Here is a 15,679-nt window from a genome sequence, read left to right as displayed (position 1 = left end):
ATATTTAAATCCTTCTTTGAACTTGTTGCCTTTAGCCTTCCCGATCGAGGTTTGTTGCTAATAGTCCCTTCTCTGGTGAATTTCCTAACATTATAAATGACAGTCCGCCTTGGAATTCCCAAATCCGTCGAAATTTGATGGTTAGTTTTTCCAGCCTTATGAAGTCCAATGATATTACCTTTTGTTTCTACCGATATCTCTTTTGTTTTAGCCATTTTAAAGAATGTTGAAAAACCAGCAAAGAAACGGTAACAATCGTCAATAAGCAAGCGAAATTATTTACCAATGTTACACAAAATCAAATCTTGAAGACTAAACACCTTTAAATGTTTCAAATTTCATCGGAAACGAGCTGTAAACAGATTCGTTTTTTAGAAGAAGTGCATATTTTCACTACATTGTTTGTTAGTTGGTAGGAATGTTGTTTAAGTATATATGCAATTTACAAAAGAGATACAATCTAAATATAGGTATAAAGATAAGATTTTTGTATCTAATTTAAAATATTAAAAAGAATACATGGTGAGCAAATACTTTTAAGCGGTAGTGTAAATTAAAATAATGTCTATACGTTCAGCTACCCCATTGTTAAAGATAAGAGTGAAGAATGATGAAGTGCTGCTTTTCGTTTAAATTGAACCGAAAGTTATTTGTCTTTAAAATAATAATACTGGTTCAATTTTAACGTGTGACTTAAGAGCTATTGTCCTTGAAAAAATCGAAAATACTTTAAATAAATCTTACAAGTGTCTTGTCTTAATACGCATTAGTCCTGTTTTCTACAAAACTGCGCTATTTCCAATGAAATGTGTTTGACTGAGGCAAGAATTAAAAAAAAAAAATTAAAATTGTAAAACGTAAATCTCATTTGAAGCAACTTACGACTTCCTACCTAGAGAGATGGCACCATATATATAAGATAGTATACATAGTATATACTGCTGTTCACATAGTATATTAAACAGGGTGCTCCCGATTGAGAATGACAATAAATGGCGACGACTAATGATCCGCAGTAAAATGTTTAGGCCGTTTCTAGCCGTCCGAAGTTCGCGAAGCCTATTCACAGGCGTAGGGTAGGTAGAAATAAAACTACCTACCCTACATGTGCTACCCTTCGTAGCTTAGGATCACTCTACTATGGGTTTAAGTTAGTTTCCGTTACGGACTTGCCTCATAATGAAATTCAGGGTCAAAATATGGGTAATCGGAATTTCATTTTTTAAGTATAAATATTGGATTTTTAACACTATATAGTTTAAAATGTTTAGTTGACTTTTGTAAGAGTTTTATATTTTTTTGCATCAATAAATGAATTGAATTAAATTGAATAATGGTTTGGTGGTTTGAAGAAATGCAGGTTCAACTGTCATGTCTAAATTAGCTCTAGTACAAAAGCAAGTTTATTAACTTAATTTTTTAGGAATAAAAAATACGTTACACGTAGATTATGCCAAAAATATCCGAGTTGTTTTAGCGAAAAATAATGTTATGCATAATGTCATATTTCCAAGCATACTTAAGGCCAGAGAATCACATATATTGTGTAAGTCATAAACTCTACAACTTACCTGGTGAAGTAAATGAACCTTTTAATAATTAATTTATTAATAGATAATGAAACGAAAATGCTAAATAAGTAAATACATATTTTGATACATTAACTGCATTTGCACAAAAAGGCAAATATTGACTTCTTACAGCTCAAACAAGGTTGACACTAATTAAAATTACACGAATATCCTTGCTTTTTAACTCTGCTAGCTCTTAATCTACCTCGATGCAAATAAATTCACAAATGCAAAGCAAAATAATAGACGAAGGGCCCTGTTTACTTTCCAGGATCCATTTTTGAAATAAAGATTCAGATATAAAGATCAGATATTTAATCCTAGATGTCCCTATTAGTAATAGTATTAAATATCCCTGTATAATGTAGTACCCATGTAAATTTTTTTAAAAACCAAAATCCGTTATTGTTTGTAAATACGGTGTGATGACATGTTTTTAAATTGATGAATTGTCATGTTATGTGTGTGCCGTTTTTTGACCTTTTTATGGACATTTTGTAATAATATCATGTAAGTTTTACTATGTTTTTAATTAATTTATTAGTTTAATAACAACCTTTTATATTCTACTTACATAGTTTTCCCTTGACAATGGTTTAACAACCGAAACGCGTCGGGATTCTTGAAATAAAGATTGTGAAGTAAACAGGACCCTTCGTCTATTATTTTGCTTTGCATAATGGTACTTCACCCTGGAAAAATTTATGGTAATCTTAAATTCACAAATTCTCAACATTACATAAATCTTTATGTAAAAAAGTCTTTATGAGAATAAACGTTACTTTTTAATGATTTTAGAAGTAGTATAAGTTTTAATAAAATTATAAATAAATACCTTACTATACCATTTTATTATAAAATTCATTTACTTATAAAACCTTCAAACTTTATTTGAACCAATTTATTATGTAAAAATTCTAGACTTTATTTTCGTAAGCCATTTAAAATGTCAAAGTTCTAACATAGTTTAAAAAAAAAAACGTATTCATAATTAGGTGGGGTATCTTAAATGATCCAGCTCGTGCGTTTGTTAAGTTCTGACTTGTAACATGCTTTAATTAATTATATTTTGATTATTTAATTCTTTATTAGGTGAAGATGATGAGGAATCACTGCTGGATTTCACAAAATTAATCTGCAATCTTTGCAAGCGTCAACTGGGCTCAGCTGAAGCCCTTCAAAAGCATGCCAAGATGTCCTCTTTACACAAGCAAAATTTAGAAGCGAAAAGATCGAAGAAAGCTGCTGAATCTGCATCACAACCTAATAAAACTGTGTACAGAGATAGGGCCAAAGAGAGAAGGATGAAATTTGGAGACCCCGATGAAGCTCAGCCAAGTAAATTAAAGGAAAAATACTTAAAAACTTTAAATAGCGAACCTCCCGTTCCGTCAGCTTCTGTGTTAGAACCTATTGGGTCTGAAAATGTTGGAAATCGGTTATTACAAAAAATGGGATGGACAGAAGGACAAGGCCTCGGCAAAACTAATCAGGGAAGAACCACTATCATCCAGGTAAATAAGATTTTTTTTTGTAGGTTTTATTAACCAATTTTTTTCCTCCGATCTGCTGATTTTATTTATTCCTTCATTTTTAGGATATGGTATTTGCCACACTTAATCAAGTACTCTGTCAAACGTGTCTTTACACTTTTTTAAATTTTAAAAAATATACTTTATTAAATTTGGGTTTGATTCCTTATAAAAGATAGTCGACTTTTTTACTTTCTTGGCTAGACGAGCTTAATTGCAAAAAACTCTACAAATCACCTACTTGGGTTTGCAACAAACGGGTTTCGTATTCCACAAGTAAAACCCAAATCGTTTTTTAGCAGCCACATATTCTCCGCAGAATACTAGGTCATATGAGTCACAGGCTTACCATTATGTATCAGATAATTTCTGGTTCCTTTTTGCAAAGACGTCAGGTCTTCATTTTACACGCCAATGATGTTAAGGTGTTAACATCATTGGTGTGTCCTGATCAAAGCCCTATAATTATTTTCTGAACGTTAGAAGGTATCTGGCGGTTCTGTGACCGGCTTTAATAGTATTTGACAAATAGTAATATGGGGTGATTAAGAAACAATTACAAAGCTTAAAAACCTCCTATTTTTATTGTATGTAGGATTTAAAATACAGGTAAGTTTAATTTACTGTTAAACGTAGAAAATAAAAGAGCCCGGTTCGAATTTAAACAAATAATTTTTATTCCACGCTCAAATCTTGTTTACTATATGAATGCTTCTCACGAACTGCCGCTACCCGTCCATACAAATTCGGTCTTCCTCATTATTCATTAATCAGCTTTTATTTCCTAATCTTATCCTGGTGGAAATCCCTCGTATGGGCGATATTTGTTTATAAATCCAGCCGTTGTTACATCTTCGTCGCCGACAATGTCTGGGTGATTAACATAATATTTCAATGACAGCTTAGAAGACCAAAATTATATTTTAACATTACTTATTACCATAAAGGTCAAAATAGTCATTGGCTTGTCAGTTATTCTTAAAATAAAATAAATATATAACTTAAATTAAGAATATTTTGACAATATACACAAATAACATTGCTATTACTACCCCTTGCCCTGTTGCTGACTATTCTGAAGAGTCAAGGAATGGTACTTAGTATACTGATAGTTCTGTGATTAGTTACTTGTGAATTCTCACAATCTTTATGAATTGGTGGTATGTAACTCGTCTTTTAGCAGGAAGGAAAAACACCTGACTAGAGTGAGATAAACTGCCATTATGTCCCATTATAACCATTAGGGGTAAGATCGGTTCGAGCTCTTTATACGTGAGTTATCGAAACACGAGTGTAAAGGTTAAGAATTCAGTTTATTACAAAAGTGGCTGTGGTCTTCAATATCTAACCAGAAAATGGATATCAATTTTGATATACAGAGGGACGTTTAATTTTATATTTGACCAAGTTCTGACCAAGGTGAAGGGTGATTGCCCTTCACCTCCAGCTAACCTCACTTTGGTATGTCAAATGGCTATCCTATAGTGTGATACATCATTTTAAAGGGCTTACAATCTACCACCTAACGGGGTATAAAAAATGTAAGTTTATACACTTAAAAACAGTAAAAGTGTAAAAAGGTGTTTAAAACATAAACAATTTAATCAATTAACAGAACTCTCGAGACAATAATAAAGTCTGCTTTGAAATTCCTCACAAATATTGTAAGTGTTGTGCGCTAATATCTCTACAATCGCTAGTAATTGGATCTTTTAAATCAATTAATACAAGTGGGGTTTTATAAACTTTGCTTTTTAGATACTTCCAGGTGAAAAAATGAAGTGGTGTTAACTCTGACGACCGTGCGGGCCATTCAATTGCACCACGCCTGCCAATCCACATCCCTGCAAACTGTTCATTAAGCCACTGTCGAACTGTCAAAGCATAGTGCGAGGAAGCATCTTGTTGGAAATATAAATTATTTTCGTTTAGTATCCGAATACAATTTTCGTCGAATTGGTTTTCCAAAGATAGACGATTGAAGGATATATTGTATTTTCACTTAAATTTTCCTCCAGGAAAAATGGCCCGATGATTTCGTTACCGTAAATTCCTGCTCATACATCTTTTTTTTTTTTTTTTTCAAAATACTGAATATGATCCTCTCAAAGAAGGTGTGGATTTTCATTATCCCAGTATCTACAGTTATGCCGGTTTACCGGTCCATTTAGAAAAAAAGTTAACACTGAAGCAGCTGTTCTTTACTAAATTGGGGTCAATTTGCTGGCACATCAGTTGGCAAAACTCAATTTGGCATGCTTCATTACCAACCCAGTATAGCATTATTTATTTTTAATTTAATTCACAAATAGCATTAGTTATTTTCTCACAAATAATAGATGTATATTTTAAAAAAATATTTACACTCGATGAACTGTTTATTACATTACCATACATTTTTACTAGTAAATCGCTTCAATTTTGTTTGACGAATTAAGACGCAAAATTCTTTGCCATATAAAATAATGTGACACTATGAGGCAACCATTTGACCTACCAAAGTTTAAATTGATAAACTGTCTTTTATTCCAACACATTTTTGCTAATTACCTATGACTATAAAAGAATAATAATTAAACTTATTGGAAATTGCTGTGTCGATGGTTCTTGCAATATTGTTGCGTGACCCAAAAATCTAATATAGGACGAGGATCCATCACAGGATAAATTAAATATGAAGAACGGAAGCAGCGCTAATAGAAAGCGGAACTTTCACAAGAAACTGGGGAGAAGATGCTGCATTATTCATCAGTCCAATAAAAAAGTTGACAAAATTACTTTATTTGTTACTTTATTTATCTTTTAAATTTCTCGTATGGCTGCAATTCTCTAAAAGATACTGGCAGTGCATTGTAAACATTGATGGCTCTTTCCAAATAGTGGTAGAATGTCTGGCATATTGAATGGACTATTTAAATATAGATAATCAAGAGTATTCGTTTCTGGCGTGCATTTGATTTACGGGTAAAAATTTGAATACCATTAAATAAATAATTCAAATTGAGACAACGAGAGATGAGTTAAGAGTCGCTCTGTGCTTAATTCGAATGAATCGATAATTGGTATCGAAGTAATTATGTATAGTATAGCTTGTAGAAGCAATTTTATTGCATATATATTATCGTTGCTCATGAGTAATAACACTTAGAAATTTTGGTTCTTTCATCATTTCATCACATCATTTTTAACAGTTAAAATTGCTACATCTGCCGTTACACTTTCACTATTGTGACATAACAACTGACGTGTCACTCGCATATAGAGCAAATGCGAAATCCATTACATCTTAAGGTATATTGCAAATGTATTTTTATTATCAAACATAGTAATTTAGTAATAAAATATTTTTAATCGAATTACTAACAAATAATCTCAAATAAACTCAAGACATAAATTAAAATGCTCGAAAAATATCAAATAAAAAAATCGTTTTATAAACTGACATAATTATCTTGAATTGTTTATTTTGTTTTTAACGTTGCAGCTTTTGATACGCCTGAAAAAGTGTAATTTATTGTCACCATCCAATTTTGATGAGACACCAAATCGTACGGACCAATCAGTCTTACCAGTTTTCTGCTAAAGACGGTTAAGGTTGATAGATCGAAACATAAAAAAAGCATCTTAGTTAAAAGACACCAGACGGATACACCCACCAGACGGATCCACGGACCTGGCCCTATACCACCTCCTGAGAAAGGTGGAGGGTGCTCTTGGCAATGGTAAGGCCTGTCTGGGTGCGTTCCTTGATATTGAAGCACTCGAGTGCCACGGCTCAGAACCCTGTTTGGTGAGTTGGATAGAGGCTGTATCTGCCCAACTCAACAGGGAGGTTGTTGGTGCAATTCTTAAAGACTAATATTTGAAATAAACGTGGCAACCGCGCCACACTCTCTTCTCCCGTAAAAGGGCTTGTGGCTTCACTTTGCAGCGAGCAGCGGTAGAGTGCGTATTAAAAAAAATGTAAACGGTCTCATACAAAACACCTTTGTAACTGAATTTAATAAATAATTACGTGAAAAACCCAAAACGAACTTCATTTAAAAAGAGGTCAGCAATACAAAAAAAAGGGCTAATCACCCTAACAGAGGTGTTGTTAAAATATTGGCGGTTAGGAGCTGCTTGCAAAGAGGACTATTACTCTACGATGATACCAATGGCAGTGCCAAAAAATTAACTTATAAAATATATTTAACTCCATAGATAAACATATACAATTTATGATGGAAACGGAAAATAACATAAACGGAGTTTCATTTTTAGCTACGTTTGTTATTCGTTCTAACGATAACAGAACTTTATTAAATTGGTATCAAAAACCAACAGCATCTGGTAGATATATTAATTTTTATTCGAATCATCCTACTAATCAAAAGATCAATATGATTAAGGCAATGGTGAATAGAGTCACACACATTTTCGATGAAACATTTATTAAAGAAAATCTCGGTAAGATGTATAAATTTTTTTTAAATAACTAGTTTACAACATTCCTTGTACAGGTTGTGAGGGTTGCTATATTGGATAAACTACCCAAGCACTTAAGAATTACGCAACATAAGAGTGATTGTTGCATAGTTAAAAAATCTTGTGCCTTGGCGGTTCATTTTTTAAATACGAACCACCAGTTTGATTATGATAATGTGACTATATTGCATTCTGAGACTAACTACCGAAAACGCTTGTTTATGGAAATGGTTCATATCAACAATGAAAAGAAATCGATTAATTCTAGATCTGACATAGACTAATTGAGTGTGATATATTGCAATTTATTAAAATAATAATAATACCTATTTTTTGTTTCATAGTATACCTTTTATAACTAACCTGGTATCTAATATTCTTATTGTTATCAGCGAAAAAACACAGTCCTATTGTTTAGGGAATGTTGTCATAAGAAGTAATATCATGTACAGGCTGTGTAGTTTCGTTTTATTTTATTATAATTGTAACCGTTAAGATGTAACGTTATAGCCGAATGAGTAATTTTATAAACGTTATTAATAATCTAAAATAAGACCAATTAAGGATACTAAATTATTAAAAATTCGAGTTGATTCCGAAATAATTTGGTATAGGTCAAAAGTATTCATAACATCTTCCGAATTATAAAAATAATTTTGTTTATATTCGTATCTTTATCGTGACCAAATTAATGAATAATGTATATTTTTGAAATTATATACTTGTTTTTTTTTAATCCTACGCAGTTTGCTAGATTGTGAAATTTCTTTTCTTTTTTTGACCTTAAATTTAAAAAATTGTAAAATTTTGTGCTTTGTCTACAAATTAGGTTGTCACTGTTTTGAAGATAATTTACCCTGAACCCTGCACAGGATTGAAGAGGATTAATACTCATTTAATATATTAATTTGGGAGGAAGAAAACTCTAAATTTGTGTTCATCGTTTTGAAGTATCGGCTCAGCGGCAAATAATAAAATTATGGAAACCACTTTTCAATAAGTACAGATATAGTATAAGATCAAATAACAGCTTTGCATATCTCAGATATTTTTTATTTTTAAATCACCTACATTTTTAAAATAAGTTATGAATTTCAAACCTTTCTTTTTGTATTTTAGGCTGAACAGTATGGCTCTTCTGTGGGGTTGGGCAACAAAATGCCAGGATACACAGCAGGAGAATCCTATAAAGATTGTGTCAAAAAAATGATGTATGCGAGGTATCAAGAGTTAACAGAAAGAGAAAATAATGGAAACTAAATGTCCTTTAGGAAACCTTGAAGTGTATAAGAAATGCAATTTCTGGAATAATGACAGATTGGCATATTTATAATGAAATTATTATTGACCAGGGTTTTGGATATGCTCATATGTGCGCGATAGTTTTTTGCATTATATTCAATAGCCGTAACAGTTCACAATATAATGTGGCTATTTGAATGTTCTAATACAAAACTAATAATCTGTTAAAGATAATTTAAAAATCTAATTATAAAGGCACATATAATATGTAAAAAAAAAAACGGAAATTATGTGTATTTTAATGTAATCGTATTGTGTTTTTATCAGAAAGCATTCAATTAATGTGCTTATTTAAATGCTCACAAATTGTGTTGCTAGTGCTGTTACAGACTACATATTTTTCATATATTTACTTACAATTTTTAATTTTTAAAAATTAAATAAATAGTAAGTTTCTAATTTTTAACGGTTTAATCTTCATATATTTAAAAAAAAAACTTTAAATTAATTCAATTCTTAGTTGCTATCTTGAATTATTAATAGCACGCATTAATTAATAACGTTTGTGCAGCTACAAAAATGTTACATTATTTTTAAATATTTGATCTATTTTTAACAAACTTCAATTAACACTTTAGGTCGGCTGTGAAGTTACTTAAGGCAATAAATTTATCGACCTGTTTTTTTTTAAGTGTTGAGTCTAGCACTGGTGAGCAAAACTAAACCTTAAATGTAACGATATAATCCCAATCTACTTCAGTCAGTGGTTGTTAAACGTAGATAAATAGATATACATTTTTAAGCTGTCTAGTAACCGTCTGACTGGTGTGCATTACCAATGTAAAATTAAACTAGAGTAGGGACAAAAATATATTAAGTTCAAAAATAAGGCTTTATAGGATACATTTTGATATTAGAAATAGCAGCCATCAGAAAAGATATAAGTTTTAAAAATATTTTTTTTATTTCACAAATCTTTATTTTACACATATATTTTACACAGATAACAGAATTTTTTCATTGCTTTGATATATCGTATTAGATATATTTAACTTAATTATATAATTCATTTTTAGATAGGCCTTTTTTAGCTTAGGTATTTTGCTTTTTTTAAATTCAACTGTACCGTATAGTGAATTAGGAACTAAGAGTAGGCTTCATTTTCAGGATAATCGCTTATGCACATTGGATGAAAAAATTTGCTACAGTTATAATTTTCTCTACTTTAATGTTAACGCATATTAATTACAATGTCAATTATTATGAGTATGTGACTGAAAACACATTATTTATTCATGTCATTTGTTCAATCTCGATTCTGTATTTCTCACTAAGTTTGTTAAGTATATTACCGACTTGACAATTTAGAAAACAAGATCCTCAATTACTCAAAACAAAAAAAAAGCCACTTGAAAAAATTTAAATAATTTTTTGTGTAATAGTTTTTTGAAAAAGTTATCGTTTTCTCCTTTATTTGTGAATGACTACTGCAAAAAACATTGTAAATGCCTTAAAGCTGTCGGTCTATTTAGGAATAAAAAATTCAAATTTCAATAAGAAAATAAATAATGATTTATTTATTCCATCTTTTAATAAGGCGGTGTCTTAAAACTATGCTTAGTAGTAAGTATGCCATCCTCTGGGTCTGAAAACTTGAGCACAATGGCTGGGCATACTCTCAATCAAGTTTCTGATCAACTCCTGGGGTAGTTGTCCCCATTCTTGGAAAAGAAAATCTTCACATTATCTAAACTTCAGCATTATCGTGTTGTAAAATGAAATCTATTCCCATATTATCCGCAAAAGGAATCACGTGTGGTGGTAAAATTTCTTCTAAGTAACGTAATGCCGTTAAGGAACCGTTTTCAACTACCACTAAGTCGGTGTGCCCATTTAAACATATACCAGTCCATAACATAATACACCCTCCGCCAAACCGAACAGTTTCTTGCACAGCTGAGTCGAAATACCGCTCATCTGTTCATCGCTATACCCAAACTCGCCCATCGTGGTGATGTAAGCAGAATCTGGACTCATCCGTAAACAAAACATTACTCCATTGTGGTATTGTCCAATGACGATGTGCTTTGGCAAAAATTCTTCAAGCTCTTCAATGCTCTGCTGTCAAACGAGGCTCTCTAACCGGTCTCCTAGCACGCAACTGAGACTGATGAAGTCTATTACGTACTGTTTAATCAGAAATTCTGGTTCCCGTTGTAGCTGCTAACCAATTCTGAAGCGCCCGTGTAGTGGTTCGTTCCCTAATCGCCCACGGACTTAATAAAAGGTCTTCTCGAGGTGATGTGGCCCTTTGACGTTGGGTATATGGCCTTCTTCTGATAATCCCCATAACTTAAATACTGAATCCATGCTCTTTTTATAGCGGCTCGACTCACATTGAGAATTTCTGCGAGTCTTCTTCTGGAATAACCTTCCTCAATTAACGTTACGGCCCTAGCGATTTCAACTTCATTCTACGGCGTATTCTTCTACCTAGCACATCAATAATAATGTTTTCACAGCAAAGTTTTAACTAAGAGTGATAAATACAGGCGCAAATTTTTAAGATGCGCTGATAAAGTGAACTGTACGAAGGGTCAAGTCTATACATTGTGATTGTAAAATAATATTTTCGCTTAATTACAAAATACGTGGAATATAAGCTTATGGAATAGTGGCTCCTTGTTCGTTTTGAGTAGTTTATATGCAAATTTCCAAAATTAAAAAAATCATACTTGTTTTTAATAGTTTTTATTTAAATGTAAGCCTGACCGTTCCAGTTTGTGTTTGAGATTTTATATAATTTCATATCCTGACTTTTTGTAATCAAAATATTTTATTACGGTTGCCTTTTAAATAATTGCCAGTTTTGTACGTATAGAAATATAGAAATTCACAAATTAATAACAAAAAATTTAGACAGATTTATCTAACTGAGAATAGCTTTATCGTTCTAGGCCGATGTCGGGATTGTGGGATTATGATTTAGCGCATTTTTTCACCTTTTAAATTTATGTAGTTATCTGTGATATATTTAAATTATGAGCAATTGGTAATTCTTTAGGCTAGTTTTTCTTTATTCTTTTGTTTTTTAATATTTACTCAAAGTATTCCAACACAAAGACACGTAACTATTTTTGTTAATTATCAAATTAAACATATTTTTTTTCTTTTTTTGTTGGGATATTTTCTTTTTATTATTGAATTAAGTTGAAAAGATTTTATTGATTTTTTGGATCACAAAAATATAGGTTGAATTGTTTTATATCTTGAAGTCATATCTTCTGTAATTATATAACTTAAATTATGTATAGTTTTAAAACTTGATAGTCTTTATAACTTCATTGCTAAGTCTAAACCCCATTTTCGGTGAATACGTCGTAGTTCTTAATTCTTGAATCGGTACATTATCGTAGAATTAGTATCTGAATTATGTTTACAATAAATTGAAACTTGTACATAGTCGATTTCTTAGGAATTAGAATTTATATTATGCTGCATTGATTTAATGAAGAAATTGTTATTAATTATGGTCTTATTATAGTGTATTGCTTAATTGGGATTTAGTATTTTATTTATTTTTTACAACATACCTTTCAAATAAACAAAAAAATTGATTAGATATTTTATGATGTTAGTTTTATTAAGTTTAAAAATTCCGAATCTGTGTATTTCTCATGGATATATTTTTTATAAAGTTCGAGTACTACTGAAATAGGTAGTGAATAAATACTAAACCGGTGGAAATTAATTAAACATATATACAAATTAATAATACAATACAAAATAAAGATCAATAAGGGATTCCAACAGAAAATAAGGTCCAACATTTTTTACAGCAGCGTAAAAGCGTTTAAGAAAAGATCAAATATACCTATATATCACCTATATATCAGATTGTCATAAAAATTAGTAAAAAAAGTAGTTTTAATGTAATTTGAAATATATTTACATTAAAAAGTAAAAATATCTGTGGGAAGTCGTCCGACACGGGTTCGCATAAAGTTTTTGGCCATCCAATATATTTTCCTTAATTTCCAGCAACATTCGCATATATATTTATTTAAAATACATGCAAACCAATGAGACGCAAGTTTTTTGCCAATTTATCTGTATAATTAATTATCAAGGATGTCACCAGGAAATTAATATTTTAACACGTTCACTACCAACGTCCAGTTAACTAGACGCATGGTATCTTTCATAGGGTACCGCGTCTAGTTAACTAGAAGGATTTCAAATGCTGATTTATGAGCAGTGTTGCCAAATCGGTTTTAAAGTTTAGCAGTAGATTTTCAAAAAAAAAACCAGTAGATTTAAAAATTTATGTTTTATTGTATTAAAAAAAGAAAAATTGAGTTTTGGCACAAACTTAATTAATGTCTACAAATATTTTATCGAAATAAAACATGAAATATCTTAAAAACTAATAATACATAACGCAAACTGTAAAGGAAAAAATTGAAATTAGAAAAGCTTTTAATCTGAGTCTGATAATTCGGATGATTTTTGATACATTTTTTGACAATGCAAAGTCAATATATTTTTATTAAACTCAGCAGAGAAGCAATGAATGCTTGCCTTGGCAAGCTATCTATGAAGTTTTTTGAGTGCAAATTTCCTGAAATGCTTGCTGTGGCAAGCTTGTTTCTCTGCTGAGTTTTTAATAGATTCACTTGCGAAAAAATTCGACATTCGCCGAAGAGTGCGGTAAACTTAAAATATTAAAAACAAAAGTGGTTAGAACAGGAAACATTGGTTTTTTATCACCATAGCACATCTTCTCAATGTAATTCCAAAAACCTTCAATATCGTCATTATCTACCTGTATTCATTGTCCAACTCTTGCAACTCATTTTCCCTAATTAAATTGGGAGAATGCTTTGCTACAGGAATAATGCTACCCCATATTCCCCTGCCATAACAATTTGAGGCTTAATCAAAAACTTGACAATGATTTCAAACGTCATTGTTAAAATCAAACCTTTTGGAAATTTGATTTGCCGCCTCTACAAAAAAATTTAAACATCTGGTTCTACGGACATGAATCTGTTTTGTATTTAAATTTGTAGAATCAATTGCATCAATTTGTGCCCCCAAGTATATACCTGAAAGCGGTAAATAATTGCCAGGGTCTTTAAAATTAATATTATATATAGGTGTTTTTAAAAGCACATCCCTCCTTATAAAACACTCAAGATTTGTTTTAAAGGTTGATGTTATGTTTGAGTGCAGATCATGAAGTTTAGGTTTCTCGCTCTGCAGTCCTCTATTAATTTTATTAAAAAATGGGAGAGAAAACTGTAGAAAAATAAGAAAATATTTTGTTAAGGGGTCCTTTAGTTTAACAAGGATATTTTCAGCATGAGTGTTGTAGTCATTAGCTGCTACTGCATCTGTGAAAAAAAGAGTTAACGCACTGTATTGCTCTAAGAGCCGCCCAACAACACTTTCTAATGAAAGCCATCTCGTCTGGGCAAGATGGAGAATTTTATGTACTGTTGTTTTTGTAAATATTTGAAAGTCTTTATAATATTCAACCCGTTTAGGGCTTAATTTTAAAATAATTGTAAACGTTTCTAGTAAAATCTTCTAATTCACTAAGTAATTTTTCGCATGCACTGGAAGCGCAGAAATTAAAACTGTGGCAAATGCATTTAATTAAAAAATTATTTGGTATTTCTTGCTTTAAACGAGACATTACCAAGTTTTGGTACTAACTTAACTAATTCACTAAAATTTTTGTTTGCATCCTTCATTGGTATTAATGACAAAAAGCAATCTTGAATCCTAAAATAATAAGTACATTTTATAAGCCTAATGAACTAGAAAAAAATCCCAAATTCCCTATATTTTGTTGCATCGATATCTAACAACAAGAGCTAAATGTTTTGTGCATCCTCTATCATCTGGTAGATTCATCCACAATAAGAAAAAACTTCGTATTTTTTAAATCATGAATTTCATTTTGTTTGCCAATCACATTTTTTATTAATGCAGAGCATTTTGTTCGACTGCATGGTATTTTCTTTGCGATTTGAGAGTCCGGACAAACTGTTCTTAATAAATCGGGCAAATGTTTTATAACATTATAGGCCAGATTATGCTCACTTACAAATGCAGCCAAATGTAAGTCAGCCTTTTTTACAGACTCATTAATATTTGAATTTGGTTTAAAAATATTAAGTACTGATTGCTGACCCTTTAGTCCCTTGGAAAATTTTTGGTGGATATTGCTTTCTTTATGTTTTAAAAGTATTGTCTTTCCGGATGAAGCAATTAAAATATTTTTGTTGCATATTTTACAAAAAGCCTCATCTTCTGATCTGCCCTTAGAAAGCCAGCCTCTAAACATTTCATCTTGTTCCCAATCCAATCTATATTTTTGCTGGTACTTAATCTTTTTTTGCCAACTCAATTCACAGATTTATAGGCAAATGCAAATAATAAACAACTAAACAAGAAACGGTAAACCCCAAAAAGAGCCGCGCGGGATTCCCCAATGCAATAGGAAGGAAATCTTCATCACAGGTTGCCCCATCTATCTGTTAGAAGTATTGAATACTAATTACATAGTGCGTGTATTCTGCCTGTATTGATTTAAAAAAAAATACTTTTTAGACTTTGGGCTTCATTTTTTGTTAAACTATATTTAAAATTTATATTGTACTTAAGTAATTTTTCGTCTATACCAGTATAGAAAGTACTATAAAAAGTCTATACCAGTATAAAAAAATATATATAAGAAATAAGAGTAGATTTTAGCCTCTTGGCAGTAGAACAGTAGCTGAAAGCCTAAAACAGTAGATCTACTGCAAAAACAGTAGACCTGGCAATGCTGTTTATGAGGATCTATATATATTCGGT

The 15,679-nt window shown here is 31.2% G+C and overlaps 1 protein-coding gene across 3 annotated transcripts in view; it reads left to right on the top strand.

The window, feature by feature from the left end:
- The window catches only part of LOC126749098 (RNA-binding protein 5-like), a 62,159-nt gene that overhangs the window by 25,330 nt on the left and 21,150 nt on the right, over positions 1 to 15,679 (top strand). For 2 of the 3 annotated variants that reach the window (XR_007664877.1, XR_007664876.1), the window contains exon 11: positions 2,664 to 3,085. Coding sequence is in view for 1 of the 3 variants with exons in the window: in XM_050458731.1 (XP_050314688.1) it covers positions 2,664 to 3,085; positions 8,690 to 8,830 (563 nt within the window). In the remaining 2 variants the exon portion in view is untranslated. Of the gene's footprint in view, positions 1 to 2,663; positions 3,086 to 8,689; positions 12,375 to 15,679 lie in introns of those variants that run through there. The other variant, XM_050458731.1, reaches the window with a different exon arrangement.

The sequence above is a fragment of the Anthonomus grandis genome, chromosome 22 (assembly GCF_022605725.1).
Source record: "Anthonomus grandis grandis chromosome 22, icAntGran1.3, whole genome shotgun sequence".
NCBI classification, from domain to species: domain Eukaryota; kingdom Metazoa; phylum Arthropoda; class Insecta; order Coleoptera; family Curculionidae; genus Anthonomus; species Anthonomus grandis.
The sequence above is the reverse complement of the archived record's forward strand: the minus strand, read 5'-3'. Positions and strand labels throughout refer to the sequence as shown.